At 26.5% G+C, this 17,932-nt stretch overlaps 1 protein-coding gene across 5 annotated transcripts in view; it reads left to right on the top strand.

Annotated features, from left to right (window-relative positions):
• The window catches only part of LOC107452053 (tyrosine-protein phosphatase Lar), a 204,009-nt gene that overhangs the window by 159,914 nt on the left and 26,163 nt on the right, over positions 1–17,932 (top strand). For all 5 annotated transcript variants that reach the window (XM_043043655.2, XM_071182029.1, XM_071182030.1 and 2 more), the window contains 8 exons: positions 3,834–4,142; positions 5,270–5,581; positions 11,697–11,894; positions 13,100–13,192; positions 14,805–14,991; positions 15,532–15,739; positions 15,921–16,107; positions 16,679–16,773. In XM_043043655.2, coding sequence (XP_042899589.1) covers positions 3,834–4,142; positions 5,270–5,581; positions 11,697–11,894; positions 13,100–13,192; positions 14,805–14,991; positions 15,532–15,739; positions 15,921–16,107; positions 16,679–16,773 — 1,589 coding nt within the window. The remainder of the gene's footprint in view (positions 1–3,833; positions 4,143–5,269; positions 5,582–11,696; positions 11,895–13,099; positions 13,193–14,804; positions 14,992–15,531; positions 15,740–15,920; positions 16,108–16,678; positions 16,774–17,932) is intronic.

Below are 17,932 nucleotides of genomic sequence, written 5' to 3' on the forward strand. Positions count from 1 at the left end.
GTACATTTCATTACAAAATATATGAAAAAATGCTATTTTTTATTATGAGTTGAGTTTAATTCTTTTTAGAATATTTTTTAAAAAAATTTATTCAAATTGATAAATTTATGCTTTTTTAAAAGTTTGATGAAGAAAAACAGTTTTTTTTTAAATTTAGTTTTTATGAATGCAATTTAAGGAATAAACCTTTTTTTTTTTCCCCCGATCTGATTTCTGACACCCCAGAACGTAGGGTAATATGTCTTGCAATTTTAAGATCATTGAGGACTTTTCTAAATTATTTTGAGGCTTATAACTATTATGAGGATGGCACCTCTAAAACTGTTCTTCCCTAAAGCTGTGAAAGTCATGCTTAATATTTTTATGTATGCATTTTTTGTAATTAATTCCAGATTAGTTTGTAAATAGATTATACTCTGTGACTGGAAAGTATTTATTATACTTCTTGGTTAATAAAACTAAATTTTTTTCATAATAAATAAGCTGTATTTATTTTTTATTTTTCTTAATGAATGGGTACATTAACAATNGATTAAAAGTAAAATGCTATTTTTTATTATGAATTGAGTTTAATTCTTTTTAGAATATTTTTTTTAAAAATTTATTCAAATTGATAAACTTATGCTTTTTTAAAAGTTTGATGAAGAAAAAAATTTTTTTTAAAAAATTTAGCTTTTATGAATGCAATTTAAGGAGTAAACCTTGTTTTTTTTTCGATCCGATTTCTGACACCCCAGAACGTAGGGTAATATGTCTTGCAATTTTAAGATCCTTGAGGACTTTTCTAAATTATTTTGAGGCTTATAACTATTATGAGGATGGCACCTCTAAAACTGTTCTTCCCAAAAGCTGTGAAAGTCATGCTTAATATTTTTATGTATGCATTTTTTGTAATTAATTCCAGATTAGTTTGTAAATAGATTATACTCTGTGACTGGAAAGTATTTATTATACTTCTTGGTTAATAAAACTAAATTTTTTTCATAATAAATAAGCTGTATTTATTTTTTATTTTTCTTAATGAATGGGTACATTAACAATCAATTATTTAAATAATTTTATTATAAATTATATTAATTTATTATAGATTGTATTATAATAAATTATACTAATTACTTTATATAATTATTTTAAATAATTACTTAGAATAATTAAATTACACAGCTGATTTTTATTTTTTCACGCATTTCATTTATTTAACAGTTTAACTGTCGGAAAATATTGCTACATGCAAACATTTAAATTAAGGTTTTAATTGCAAAAGAAAAGGGAAGTAGCAATTATGCATTATTTAAGTATCCTGTTTTAGATTTGTTTTTTTTTTAAAAATAGTATTCATGAAAGCATTTTTAAAATGTGGTGAAATTCATCAATATTTTTATGGAATATGCAGCATACAATGCAGTTGTTCTATATGCATTAATAAAATGTGCAGTCCATTAAAAATAAATGTATGTTTTGTATCATGTATCTTACGATTTTCAATTACTTCACTGTGTGACCAAGTTTCACTGTGTTACGTTCATATAAACATTTCTTACTCAAAACAAGATTATGAGTCAACATTCTCATATAGCAAAAATCACATTAAAATATTTCATCTTTAAAAATTTTAAAACATAATAGTACTGTGCATTAAAATATAATTTTCAAATTTAAATAAAGGTTGTTCTACACGATAAAATTCCTTTTAAATAAGCTTTATAAAAATACTTTATTAACTGTTTTAATATGAATCGTTGAAATCTGTGACCAAAAAATTTTACAAACTGAAATTTATATTTCCTACAAAATGCTTAATAATGCCTTTAACTGGTTAATGTACTCATGCAATTCTTGGTTAATTCTTTTAGTTTCTCATCATTATAATTTAATTTGTAAGATTTTAATTTTCATGAAAAGTAAAGAAAATCATTGTTAAAATTATCATCAATATGGCCTCTATTTACCAAATGAAAATTTCTGGAATTAAGGAATTAAGTCATAACACTTCTGTATTTTTTTTTCAATCCTCAGTTTATACTTCAAGTCTGTCTTGAAATAGGAAAATAATTTTTTTTTCTTAAATGACATACATAAAAATATTGAGTTGCACTTTTTTTATTTAAATTAGGAACATTATAATTTGTATTTATCATTATTATTGTTTTGCTTTCAAATTTTAGTATATTTTATTATTTATTTTATTTTAATAACTTTTTTGTCATTTACATTATTATTTGTCTCAGAAATCCAATCTAAAATTTTCTTAAATGTTTAATAAAAATGCAATATTATTTTTTTGTAAAAATTAAATATATAAACATTTATAATAAAGTATATTATTTATTTAAAAATTAGTATTAAATCAAGCAATGTCATAATTACAATAGATTGCAATTTTGAGACTAATTACGAATATCAACAATATTTACATAGTCTTTACTGAATAGTCTTATGATTTGTGAATTTATTTATAAAAGATTTTTAAAGAATGGAAAATAAATAGAACTTAGAAGAATTTCGAAGTATGTATATTGTTTTTTATTATTGCATTTTAAAGAACAGCTTATCAAAGTCGCATGAAAATTAATATCAATTTCTTTTTAATGTTCGATATAAATTTTATTTTTTAAACGATTAAATTACTGTTTTTTATTTGAATACACTGACTTGAATTGAATGCAGCCTAAATTTTATCAAAAAGCCTGTTCCTCATTATTTGTGTTTTGAAATCTGTTTTAAAAACCAAAACATCTATTTTTAAGTATAAAACTTTATATAGTGATTAACATATTGACTTTGCCAATTGGATTTGTTACTTACTACTAATGTTTCTATTTTTTTTTACAAATATCAGAATAAAATCGTGTATCTCCTAAATATGTATGGAAAAAAATCTTGTAACTTTTTTGTGTTTCTTTTAAAAGTAAGCCGTGAACTCAAAAGGTTATGTAAATATTTTTGAAATTTTATGTTTATTTTTTTAGTAGTCTTAGCTCTAAGTTTGCATTTTATGTTATTATCTTTTTGTTTTCTAAATTGCTCTATTTTTATTCTTATTTTGTTTTGCTTTTCTGTTGGAAAAAGAATCATTAATTAACATCTTTTGAAAGAAATTCTGAGAAAATTATCATGCATAAATTTAAAAAGTAAATTTTTCAAACATTGATTAGTTTATAATCTTACTTATTATTTCTTTTTCCAACAGAATTGCTTTTTTTTATTTTGAATTTATTTTGGTTCTGCTTGCTTTACTAAGTCATTAAATTTATTATTTAAATGTATAATTTTAAATTGCCATATCATTTTCCTGCACTTGATATTATTTTAATATTTTCACGGTTTCATGGAGCTCCCCTCTCATGCATTAGAACCTGTATAGTTTTGCATATGAATTTTTTAATGCTTTTTTTATTTTTCATTTCGTAGAACAGCAGTCAAGTAGCATTATAAAACTTGTATTATTATTTTTTGTATTTATTTTTCCAAATCTACTCAATAATATCCATCTACATGAAAGTTTTTAAAAAAATTTTGTAAAACCTGTACGTTTCCATAGTAGAAATTTAAACAAAAAGAATTCAAATGGTATCTTTTTAGGCAGATGTAAATTTTTACTAAATGGTTATGTGTTTTGTATTGTAAGCTACAAATAAATGGTTTAATTCTAATATTTAAGTTTGCACCAAATATGCTCTGAGTTTGAAGTTGATAGGTGTTAACCTTCTGTGAAAGTATTCAAAGATATGTCAAGTTCGGGAACATGATTGACAAAGAGAGAGAACCAAAAAAAAGTATATCCCACCACTGCACATGTCGCACACTTCCCTCCTTCCCTCCCTTCCCTACAGTGCCTGGCGCCCCTCCCCAAGACGTTCGCGGCTCTGCCGTTAACTCCCGCTCCCTACACATCACTTGGAAACCCCCGCCGCGAGAGCAACAGAATGGTGCCATCACGTACTATAAAGTCAAGTATGCCAAAGTGGACAATGGAGATGACCTGGCAAAGGCCCAGGAGATCCGCGTTGAAGCTGACCAGCTGTCTTATCAAATTGGAGCATTGGATAAGTGGACAGAGTATAGAATATGGGTCATTGCTGGAACAGAAGTGGGTGATGGGCCTCCGTCCATGCCCATAATTGTACGCACTGATGAAGATGGTATGTATGACACTACCTTTCCCTGATTCCTGTATGATTCACATTAATATATCCTTATTGCATGCTTAATAAGAGTTTCTTAGGTACCTTGGTATCTAAATTATTGTATGAAATGAATTGTTGCTTTAAATGCTTAACGCTTTCTATGCTGAAGAGCTTAGCCGATTAAAAGTCCCTGGCCAAGACTTTTAATTGGTGAGGCTGGCTTATTTCTTCTCTTGCTTTTGGGACTTAACCAGGGTGTCTTTGGAAATTCTCTTGATGTATCTAACCCCTGCATTTATAAACTGTCTCTTCCCATTTGCTGTTGAGCCAGTACTAACTGCATGATTCTGCATGTTTTCCTACAGGACATGATCAGCTGGCAACTCTCTCCTATCCTTATTTACTTGTTTTTTTCTTCATCACTGTTTACAAAATAAAATTGCTCTTCTATGTTTATTTCCTTCAATTCTGCTGTTCTGAATGTTTATGATATTTCACTGATTACTAACACTGTTTTGCTGTTTATTAATGTATTATATGAATTCATGTATATATTGAAATTTCATCTTGTTTTGTTTTTCATATTTTATGCATATATTGTTGTAAATATCTGAACTGAGTTTTAAAAACATCTGTTTTGATGATATTGTTTTCTTTATCAAAATTCTCATTGATTAATGTATTATCAAGTTAAAGAAAAAATTTTATTTGCAAACCTTTGGATTGAGTGGTAAGTTAGAAGACAGCTTTTTTTTTTTTTTTTTTTTTTTGCTGCTATGCAGTTTTACAATTTTAACAATGTCATTTATCTGATTTTATAAAACAAATGATTATATATTCGAAAATGCATAATATTTTCTACCAACTTCTTTCCAAATTCTAGTAGCTCCTATTGGATAGGTACATTTTTTTATCTAAACTTTATTTTTCATTTTTATTTCTATAAGAATTATAAGAACTAGTGGGGATCCCTATAGATCTTATATTCAATTAAAAATTATATGTATCCAAAGGAATGTATGCTTTATTCTCGTTATTTTATGCATATTGTTTCCTATTTTGATTCAAAATTCTTGTTCCTTATTATTTGCCTGATATTTTTCCGTTCATAATTTTAAACAAGGTTGTTCTATCTTCTTTAGTGCCTGGTGAACCCAGGGCAGTAAAAGTAGTCGCTATTAATAGCACCACCATAACTGTACGCTGGAAGCCACCCGCTAATAAAGACCGTAACGGCTTGATACGAGGCTACCAAATTCACGTACAGGAAGTGACCAACGAAGGAGACTTTGTGAATGAGCCGAAGAGATATGATGTAGCCGATGAAAATGCAGAGGAATATAATGTCACCAAACTACAACCTGAAACATTGTATGCTGTGCAAGTTGCTGCTGTCACGAGGAAAGGAGATGGAACTCGCAGCAAGGTCAAAACACAAAAAACTTCGGGTGGAGGTAAATAAAGTAAAACCTTTATCTGTTTTTGTTTTTTTATAATGGATAGTTTACTGAATGTAAACAATAACAAGCTTCCTAAAACTGAAAAAAATTTAGAAAACTTCCGATGTATCCCTCCGCTTATGTTATGCTTTTCATAAAAGCTTTCTGTAATTTATGAATTCTAAAAGGTCGTAAACCTTAATTAAAATTAGGATAATTAATATTGCAATATAAATAAAGTGTAAGATTTGCTAAGTTTTTAGTGAAATCCCTTATTTGGCTATATTTGTGTAAAATGTCACCATTAGTTATATTTTTGGTTGCATCTTTCAGGGCATAGCATGCTTGCGTAGTCTTCTGAATTCTTATTTGTTTGCTTCGTTGAAATTTAAAAAACATGTTATATTGTAAACACTACAAGTATAATAATATTTTATGTCTCCCTTTTTCAAGCTTAGGCGTAAAAATTAATTGGAAGTAGTTAACTGGAAGTCTTACGACGAATTTTGTCCCTGAGCTCCATCTGTGCTTAGCTTTACACGGTCAAACATTCCATAAAGATAACTGCTTTGTATCAATATAAAAAAGTGTGTAACATATCTTTTTACTGATATTCATGAGAGAAAGTATGAATTTTATTATCAATTGACCAACCAAGCATTTAACATTTTTGTGTAGATATTTTTTCTCAAAACACACCTTTTGCTTTGAAAAACATAGGGAAAGCTGGTTTTCTAGCTGAAAAAGCAATATTTCAGTCAATTAAATTAGTTGCTGAGCCAGTAAGGTTCTCTGAGATATGAATTCTTTTTTCAAAATTGAAGAATTTAGTTTTGTGAATGTTTTTATTGGGAAAATGTTATTTTGTTTAATTAAATTGTTTCTTTATAAAAATCAACATTGATTTGTAAAACATAACATAACCATTAATTTTAAATAAATAATTATATATTATTATTATTATCATAGTCTTGTAAAATTTGCAGTGAAATATAGTTACAATTATTTTATGTTAAATTCTGTCAAAATATGAGTTTGACAACAAAAAAAAGTTGTTTTTTACATCAACGTATTGAATAAAAACAATATTTTTATGTAAAAATATATATGCTATGTTTAACAAAGAGTATTGTGGAACAAAGAGTATCGTTTTAAGAAACTTCAATACCCCAAGTTTTTTTTCCTTTTTCTGTTGAAGGAACACTTAATAAATTAATAGCTTGTGTTAAAAACCCTTTTTTCTTGTTAAAGTTCAAACCCTAATAGCATCTTCTGCCTAGCGTCGAATCTGTAGATATCTTTCAAAACTTCTTAACCCCTTATTCAATGCATAATGTCTGGGAATGATAGAACGTATATTTTAATTCAATAATTATCTACAATTATTGTAAAATTAAGTTGCCTTATACCCTGAGGTTCAAATGAGACAATTCAATTGGGTTACCGTTTTCTATTTATTAAAACAAAGGACTCCATCTCAAAAAAGAATTTAAAAAATTACTTTGAACAATTTGTATTTAAAATACAGTGGAGCTTCGTTTATACGACGTTTACATTTATACGACGTTTTAGTGTGGTCCCAAATCATTCCTATTCATTTTAATGTAAAAATATATCGTTTATAGAGTTAGTTTCAGTTTTAGAAGTAAAAATCGATTATACGACATTATCGTTTATACGACGTTTTTCGGTGGTCCCTTCGGCGTCGTGTAAACGATGCTCCACTGTATATGAAAACTTTTTCTTTTTTTTTGACAAAANTATTATGTTGTATTTATGAATTCTAAACGGTTGTAAACCTTAATTAAAAATTAGGAAAATTAATATTGCAATGTAAATAAAGTGTAAGGTTTGCCATGTTTTGAGTGTTATCCCTTATTTGGCTACATCTGTGTAAAATATCACTGTTAGTTATTTTTTTGGGTTGCATCTTGCAAAGTCTTCCAAATGAATTCTAAAAGGTTGTAACCTTTTAGAATTTATTTGTATTATGTTGTATTTATGAATTCTAAACGGTTGTAAACCTTAATTAAAAATTAGGAAAATTAATATTGCAATGTAAATAAAGTGTAAGGTTTGCCATGTTTTGAGTGTTATCCCTTATTTGGCTACATCTGTGTAAAATATCACTGTTAGTTATTTTTTTGGGTTGCATCTTGCAAAGTCTTCCAAATGAATTCTAAAAGGTTGTAACCTTTTAGAATTTATTTGTATTATGTTGTATTTATGAATTCTAAACGGTTGTAAACCTTAATTAAAAATTAGGAAAATTAATATTGCAATGTAAATAAAGTGTAAGGTTTGCCATGTTTTGAGTGTTATCCCTTATTTGGCTACATCTGTGTAAAATATCACTGTTAGTTATTTTTTTGGGTTGCATCTTGCAAAGTCTTCCAAATGAATTCTAAAAGGTTGTAACCTTTTAGAATTTATTTGTATTATGTTGTATTTATGAATTCTAAACGGTTGTAAACCTTAATTAAAAATTAGGAAAATTAATATTGCAATGTAAATAAAGTGTAAGGTTTGCCATGTTTTGAGTGTTATCCCTTATTTGGCTACATCTGTGTAAAATATCACTGTTAGTTATTTTTTTGGGTTGCATCTTGCAAAGTCTTCCAAATGAATTCTAAAAGGTTGTAACCTTTTAGAATTTATTTGTATTATGTTGTATTTATGAATTCTAAACGGTTGTAAACCTTAATTAAAAATTAGGAAAATTAATATTGCAATGTAAATAAAGTGTAAGGTTTGCCATGTTTTGAGTGTTATCCCTTATTTGGCTACATCTGTGTAAAATATCACTGTTAGTTATTTTTTTGGGTTGCATCTTGCAAAGTCTTCCAAATGAATTCTAAAAGGTTGTAACCTTTTAGAATTTATTTGTATTATGTTGTATTTATGAATTCTAAACGGTTGTAAACCTTAATTAAAAATTAGGAAAATTAATATTGCAATGTAAATAAAGTGTAAGGTTTGCCATGTTTTGAGTGTTATCCCTTATTTGGCTACATCTGTGTAAAATATCACTGTTAGTTATTTTTTTGGGTTGCATCTTGCAAAGTCTTCCAAATGAATTCTAAAAGGTTGTAACCTTTTAGAATTTATTTGTATTATGTTGTATTTATGAATTCTAAACGGTTGTAAACCTTAATTAAAAATTAGGAAAATTAATATTGCAATGTAAATAAAGTGTAAGGTTTGCCATGTTTTGAGTGTTCTCCCTTATTTGGCTACATCTGTGTAAAATATCACTGTTAGTTATTTTTTTGGGTTGCATCTTGCAAAGTCTTCCAAATGAATTCTTAAAGGTTGTAACCTTTTAGAATTCATTTGTATTATGCTGTATTTATGAGGTTGTATTTATGAATTCTAAAAGGTTGTAAACCTTAATTAAAAATTAGGAAAATTAATATTACAATGTAAATAAAGTGTAAGGTTTGCCATGTTTTGAGTGTTCTCCCTTATTCGGCTACATCTGTGTAAAATATCACTGTTAGTTATTTTTTTGGGTTGCATCTTGCGAAGTCTTCCAAATTTTTATTTGTTTGCTTCATTGAAACTTAAACGCTTTATATTCTAAACACTACAAGTATAATAATATTTGATGTCTCTCTTTTTCAAGCTTAAGCATAAAAATCAATTGAAAGTAGTAACCCAGATGTCTTTCGATGAATTTTATCCCCTAGCGCCATCTGTGCTTAGCTTTACGCAGTCAACCATCCAAAAAGACAATTAATTATTTTGTATCTATATTAAAAAGTGGAAACATGCCTTTTTACTGATGTTCATGTGTAAAAGTATAAATTTTATTATCTAAAATCTTATTTGACCAACCATACTTTTAACACTTTTGTGTAGATATTTTTTCTTAAAACATACCTTTTACTTTGAAAAACATAGAGAAAACTGGTTTTCTAGCTGAAAAAGCAATATTTCAATCAGTTAAATTAGTAGCTGAGCCAGTTAGGTTCTCTGTGATAAAAATTCTCTCCTGGAATTCCTCTTCTTTTCTTCTTTTTTTTTTTTTTTTCAAAATTAAAGAATTTAGTTTTGTGAATATTTTTAATGTAAAATATTATTTTGTTTGATTAAATTATTTTTTTTTTAAAATTCAGCATTGATTTGTAAGACATAGAATAGTAGTTTTAAATAAATAATATTATATTATAGTCTTGTAAAATTTGCAGTGAAATATAGTTACAATTAAATTTATGTTAAATGCTGTCAAAATATGAGTTTAACAGAAGAAAAAAAATAACAACAATTACATTTCATTTCTTGCTTAAAATTGTTTTTTACATCAACATATTGAATAAAGACAATATTTTTATGTAAAAATATATATGCTATATTTAACAAAGAGTATTGTGGGATTTTGTTTTAAAGAACTTCAATACCCCAAGTTTTTTTTTCCTTTTTCTGTTGTAAGAACACTTAGTAAATTAATAGCTTGTATCAAAAACCCTTTTTTCTTGTTAAAGTTCAAAACCTAATAGAACCTACTGCCTAGCATCAAATCTGTAGATATCTTTCAAAACTTCTGAACCCCTTATTAAATACATAATGTCTGGACATGATAGAATGTATATTTTAATTCAATAACTTGTTCAATAATTATCCACAATTATTGTAAAATTAAGTTGGCTTATGCCCTGAAGTCCAAATGAGACAACTCAATTCGGTTACCGTTTTCTGTTTATTAAAGCAAAGATATCCATCCCGAAAAAGAAGACTAGAAAAATTATTTTGAACAGTTTGTATTTAAAATATATGGAAACTTTTTTTTCCTCATAAATAACTGTATTTATGATGATACTCATTATGTGTGTTAAGCATAATCATACCCTCCATTTACTAAGGGAATTTTGTAGTTTTAGAAAATAGTATTCCTAGTGATGGCAAAGGGAGAATATTAATATTTTAATAGAGTAGAAACATAGGAATTTCGTTAGTACATATAAATAATTTAGATCTATGTATAAGAGGTCAAATAAATGAATGATGAAATGGTGATGGTCATAGCTTTGGTCAAACCTTTATAAAATTTATATACTGGGTTGTTACGATTTTACCTAACCTGAAAAAACCCAAGTGGGGTTTTTCATTATTGCATTTTATTATTAATACATCAGCTTTAGATATTAAGTTTTCAACAGAATAAAATACAAACTACATACATTGAAGTATTTATATTTAAAAATTTGAAATACTAATTCACAATACAATTAAAACTACTGTTATAACAAAATACAATATGTAACATTTTTAGAATCACAACTCGATGAAAGGGAATAGTACTTTATTTATAAAAATGTATTTAAATCCCTTTTCTGCGTGTCTTACTACATAAAGTTTCAGGTGATACTTTTAAAACGTTGCACCTTGCACTTTTTTAACTGGTGTAATACTTGTTCAATTTCTTGTTATCATTTATTAATTTATGCAAAAACCTACATGAAAATAATCATTTTTTGGATATTTTAGTATTGGATAATTGCAGTTAACTGAATTAAATTTGGTAGCTTTATTGCAGTGAAATATTAATAAAAAAATAAATAAAGTGCAGAATTAAAAAGACTTTTAGGAAAAATATCTTTAGAAAATTTTTTAACTCATCTTGCATAACATTCTCAGTGAATTTTTTTTATTTAAAATCCCTGTAATACTTTACTATATTAGTTATAAAACTTTTTTGTGCACACACACAAAAAATATACAGCAATTGTTAAGTGTTGTTGCATTACAAACAGTAATAGGTTAACTAAAATCAGTTATAATTTATTAACATTTTGTTATGTTTTTTTGTTAAAAAATAGTTAAAATTTGTGTAAATAATTTTTTTTTTTTATGAAATTTTAAAAATAAATTCACTGAACTTGAAAACACACACAAAAAAATATATACACCTACATTTAGGAGTCGTTACAATACACTGTACAGTATCATATATATAGTATAATATATTGGTCACATAATTAAAATCTGTTTTAGTTTATTATCTAAAACAGATTATGTTTGCTATTATAAAATTTGTTTCAATCAACTATTAAAAAATAATTAAATTTTCTTTCAGTCTCAACAATTAAAAAATAAATCATGAAATAACTCGTTATTTACTTTATTACAGTGCCTACTCGTCCAGAACTTACTGCTCAACTCATTCAAGAAGAACCTAATCTTGTTGCTCAAATTCAATGGTCCCGCCCAACCAACATTTATGGCCAGTTGATGAGCTACAAATTACGCTTTGGCCGCTCAGATACACAGCAGATGGATGAGAGAACAATTAATCCTGGCGATCAAATACATCAGATTCCCAATTTAGGTATATACTCAACTATTATTTTAAGATATATAGTATATTTGTAACTTTTCTTGTTTAATTGTGAGAGTTTTATTTTTTATACTACATTTCTGTTGTTATTTTGAAGTCAACTGTTATGCAATGTGTTTGATTTCAAAACAATGATTTTACAAAAGGGATTTTTAAAAAACTTTTTCTCAGAAATTTGGATTATACTTCTTGAAGAGAGAAAAAAATGTGTTTGATTATTTTATTGCCATTGTTTAACCTATTTTGTATAAGCAATACTGTTGTAAAAATGCCACTTTTTGTAGTGATTAAAGTAAAAGGTACATTTAAGAAAAATATGAATAGATATTTATATTTAGCCTATTTTATATTTTCTAATATTGCCTAGCTCTTTGGTTTTAAAAAATATTGCATTTAATCAATTTGTGATCAAAATTTTGTATTATTAATATTTTGTGCTTCACACGGTTGTCTCGTTTGAATGAGATAAATTTCCTGAATAAACGAATCGAGTTGCCAGATTTTATCCCTGTTTGAAAAAAAAATCTTGAGGGTGTTGGTTCTTAATAAGTTAAAGCATTTTAATCTTTGTGAAATTCAGTTGATAGTTAGTTGGTATCCTTCCAAAATAATGGGTCATCAGTTTCTGATTATAAAAAAAAGTATTAAACCTCATTTTTTGTTGCGCATTTTTTAGAAGAAAAAAAAATTTTAATATTCCTTCATTAATTTTCATTAAGTTTTAGAAACAATAAAAAAATTATGCTTGAAGTGGAAAGTCTTTTTAAGCATGACAATTTTTATTTTCAATCAGAATTTCACAAAATAATTAAGAAATAAGCTTTGAACTTATGTAGCGAAAAATTTTAAAAGAAAAGACATTGAACTGGTTTGAAAGCCAAGTACCTCATAAGTATTTTAAAATTGCATTAAATAGTCATAATAAATAATGAGTGTCTTTGTTTTACAAAACAAAAATGTGAACTATATGATGGGTAAAATGTCTAGCTTGCTTAGAAATATATCAAAAATCATGAAAAATCTAAGAAACTATTCTTTAACTTTACTTATTTCTTCAATTTATGATGAGTTTCCTTTGTTAATATAATTTAAAGTATCAAAACAAATTCTTTAATGTTTAACCTAAGAAGTTATAAATTACATAAAATACTAGCTATCTTTTTTGTTAAATTTTAATATTTATGTTTTACTTTCAGATCGAGGAGCCCGATATGAGTTTTATTTGTCAGGGAAAAATAATGTTGGCTGGGGCCAAGAAGCTTATACATATCTTGATACTCCTGAAGGAGGTAAACTATCAAAATATTATTTATAATTTTAAATAGTGTACATAATTTATTATTACTTTTTCCTTTGTTTCGTAATTAGAAAGTTTTGTTGAAGAACATATTGTGAAAATGCTCACATTTTGTGTAGCTTCAAAAATGTTCATTGTCAGCAAATATAAAAAATGTTCATTGTCATCACTTCATTCCCCTGAATCTTTAAATTAGGTTCCTTTTTGGTAAGGAATGATGTTTAAAAAGTAATTTCTTGATGTTATTTAAAATTTTCTAAATTGTCTTCATTAAAATGTGCAGTTTAAAATATTGAGAAAACATGGAAAGTAATAGAATAAAGATTTAGTTTATTTTCTATTTTTTGCTTGATATGTTTTATTTCATAGTATATTTCTTACTTTATATATTCTATTTTCGTTTCAATTTTTTGGGTGCTCCTTACCCGCACACTATTGTATTGATATATTTTGCTTCAACTGTATTAGTATAATATTAGAAAACACTCCTTTTTGATTATATAATCACGTGAACTGATGACGAGATTATATCTTTTTATTATTTTGTTTTCTAACTTTTTAATTTTTTATTTTATTTTAATAATTTTTCTTCTTCTCTTTTCATTGATCTTTATTGTATTATTTTTCATGTTTTCTTGCTATTTTGAACTTATTTTATGAGTTCTATGTACTTGCAGTTTATGCGCAATAAACAAACCTTATTATTTTCCTTTGTTTTTCTCTCTTTTGTCTTTTTTGTGCTATATATATACATTTGCATCAGGGGTCTGTTTAGAAGAAATTTGGATCCGTTAACAAACACTTCACAAAATAATTTATCTTTTAATCGAACCATTCACAAATTTGGTTCTATCATTATTGTTTTGTTAATAGAATAAACCCTTCCCAAGGGGGGGGGGAGAAAGACGGTATGAGACAAACTAAGTTTCTCTAAGTTTAAATTCCAAATGTACTATTCTAAGAAAATATTTCGACTTTTGCAAACATCGTGTGCACATTCTTATTAATATTAAGTCGTAATTTTTTTGTAATAAATAATTGATCGATGTATATTTAATCATAAAATTAATTAATGGAATATTATGTAAATAAAAATCTATTTCTGGGTATTTTTTATATAAAATATTATAAATTTAAGAATTGTTTAAGTTTACTTAATGCGTAACTCATTAAAAGTGGTACACTACTAAGTTGTGCTATTTAAAATATGTCAATTGAAATTATTAAAAATGCGAGTGATTTTGTTTCCATTATTTGTCCGAAATGAATATTCTGTGTTGAGCAGTATAGGCTAAATACCAAATAACAGGACCCTATTTTCAAAAATTCACAAAAGCAGGACCCTGGTTGAAGGAATGTGACTTAACACTTATTTTATATTCACAAATTATGAATAGTTTTTTCACAATTTTACAGAAACAGGACCTTCCATAAAATGTCTGGACAGACCCCTGATTTGCATTAAACTTAGTTTATGTCATTATTTGTTTTCATGATCTTAAAATCATAATTCCATTCAAGTCTGATTCAAAGTCTTAATATTAAACTGTACATGCATTGAGTCATACTTTTAATACTTATAAATTTGTTTTGTTTTATCTTAGTACCAACTGCACCACCTCAAAACTTGTCCCGAAGATTACAGAGTCCAACTGGTGTTGTAATTACATGGTCACCACCTGTTCAGCAATTCAGAAATGGACGTATTACTCATTACAGTATAAAGTTCCACAAAGTATCTGATGGTTCAGTTACAGAACGCAATACAACTGAAACACGCATGGTCTTTAGGTTAGTTAAATGATATTTATGTACTGCGCTATTTTAATAAAATTTCTTATGTCTTGATGTGGTTATTTAACATTATGTTGTTTAATATTTTACTTGCTTATTTATGCTTATTCTAAAAAAATGTACATTTATTTTGAAAGAGATTAGTTTTTGTTTTAGTATAAATTAATTCATATAGAAGGAATTTATTCATTGTTTGATAACTATAGATTTAATTTCAAAGTTGAAATTAGTTTAAATATTATTTTTGTTTCAAAGTACAATTAAGACTGATAGAATTTTATCATATTTTAATCAAACCCAGTAAAAAAAAAACTTTATTAAAAAAAGAACTATGCCTTTTGGTATATGTCAAAAAATGTCTATTAATTCCGAGTATTTCTTTTTCATTTGAAAATAAAAAAATTTCTCCTGATGAATATTCTAATTTAAGAACTTAAAAATTTATTTATATACAGTAAGATACCCTTACTTTACACTTTGGATAGATTATTTTCAAATTATATTTTATAATTAAAATATTAAATAAATTTTTTACAGTAATTTGGATGAAAATACTGAATATGCTTTCCAAGTATGTGCGTACACTAGTAAAGGGGGTGGTCCCTGGAGCCCCCGAATGACTGTTCAGACTCCGGGGGATGTACCGCCAGCCCCCACAAGTGTTCAAGCAGTTGCAACATCTGATCAGTCTGTTGAAGTATGGTGGGATCAAGTTCCATATTTTCTGGACATTTTAGGATATGAAGTAAGTTAAATTAATTAAATAGAATATTATAATTCACATTAATTTAATTATTCACGCTATGAACTTTTTTTTTCTGATCATAAAATTGAATGCCTTTTTTTTAATTCAGAAACAAATAAAAAGGAATTATCGTAGAAATATAAAGTTATTTCAAGTTTTAATTCTCAACTTTTTCTGTCAGGTTTTGTACATTCAGGATCCTGTAGAAGATTTAGACAAGTGGAGTAACAAAAGTGTCCCGTTAACATGGTCTGCAGAATTAACAGGGTTAGACAGTCACGCAATGTATGCCATTCGAGTTGCAGCCAGATCCCGTCAGAACCTGGGTAGACTGTCAGAATTGATCACAGTTCGAGTGGCTCCAACAGGTAAACTATTGTTCTCTTTATTATTCTTTTTACCATAAATTTATAAATGTTGCAATTAAGAAAGTCTGTAATTTTATTATTTTTTAGCTGTCTTAATTAATTAATTTTGTTTCTAAATTCGAATGTTTTGTTGATTCTAAATTTATTTCAGTATGAAGATCCTATTTTTAATTGATAGTTTACTAAACTTTTAATTTACTGTTGACTTTTACCCAATGTTTTCTAGATGTCCCTACCTGATTATTTTAGTATGTTTTTTTTTTTTCATATTTATTCATTTTACAATTTTTTTAATCTGTATTTATTCCATTATGAAGATTTTAGTTATTGAAACTTAACTGTCCTTAAGTTAATAATTACTGAACTTTAACTTACTATTGATTATGTCCTTTACTTTCTGAATGTCCCTATTCAAATAATTTAGTCTGTATTTTGCATATTTATGAATTTTAATATTTCATTTAGTTTATATTTATTTCATCTCAATGATTTTAGTTATTGAAACCTAATGTTTTTAAATTAATAATCACTTTACTTTAAGTCACTATATATTATGTCCTTTTGTTTCTAGATGTCCCTACTCAATTAAGAGCACAAGATGTAACTACTCATAGTATGGCTCTGTCTTGGAGAAGACCATCAAAGTTAGATCCTATAAAATACAAAGTAAATAATCATTCCATTTATTATATAAGCAACTGTACTTTTAGATATCAAAATTCAATCTCATCAAGTACAAATAATTAATTGTTATAGTTCTGAATAGTGTAACTATATTTTAATAATACAGATTTTTAAACTAAACAATTATTATAGAAATTCTGTTATAAGGGAAAAAGTCATTCATAATCATTTTACTCATTAAAAAGAAAACAAAATGTTAGTGGTGTAGGATGACTATGTGCTGATTTCTCTACTTTTTTTCCACTCTTCAGTTATACTTTGCTCATTTCAGTTATTTATTGTTTATCATTTTACTTATCTGACTAAGTACGGTAATTGTAACCGTTACAAAATTAGTAATTTTACCTATAATTCTTTTTTATCTAGAAATAAAATATGCTCATTAGAAAAGTAAACTAAATGTTAGTGGTATAAGATGATTGAGTGCTGACTTCTCTATTTTTCTTGCCATTCTTTAGTTATATTTTGCTCTTTTTTTTTCAGTACTTATTATTTTACTCATCTAGCAAAGTAAGACAATTGTTACAGTCGCACAAAAATTAGCTAATTTGATTACTAATTAGTAATTTTACCTATAATTTTTTTCATTAAGAAATAAATTCAAATGCTTCTTTTCATAGTTTGGAAAAACAAAAAATTTTTTGTACTGACCTTGCAAAAATATTAGCTTATAACATCTTTATTAGTCATATTGTTTGTTACATGCTAGTACAGTAGGGAACCGATTATCCGGAACGATCGGGACCATCGCTATTCCGGATAACTGATTTTTCCAGTTTTCTGAATCGCTACAAAAAGCCGGTTTTTTTATTGTTAAACCCAACTAAAAAAAAAAAGAAATTATTTGGAAAAAAATAAGAAAAAACGATGAAGTAATACTCTAATTATTATTTCCAAAATGATGGTAAGGTAAACATCTTTTAAAAAAGAAAGAAAAATCCTGAAATCTTATNAACCCAACTAAAAAAAAAAAAGAAATTATTTGGAAAAAATAAGAAAAAACGATGAAGTAATACTCTAATTATTATTTCCAAAATGATGGTAAGGTAAACATCTTTTAAAAAAGAAAGAAAAATCCTGAAATCTTATGAGGAAAAAAACATTTTTTTAAAAAAATGGCGGGAAAATTTATCCGATTTTT

This window comes from Parasteatoda tepidariorum, chromosome 6 (assembly GCF_043381705.1).
Source record: "Parasteatoda tepidariorum isolate YZ-2023 chromosome 6, CAS_Ptep_4.0, whole genome shotgun sequence".
NCBI classification, from domain to species: Eukaryota; Metazoa; Arthropoda; class Arachnida; order Araneae; family Theridiidae; genus Parasteatoda; species Parasteatoda tepidariorum.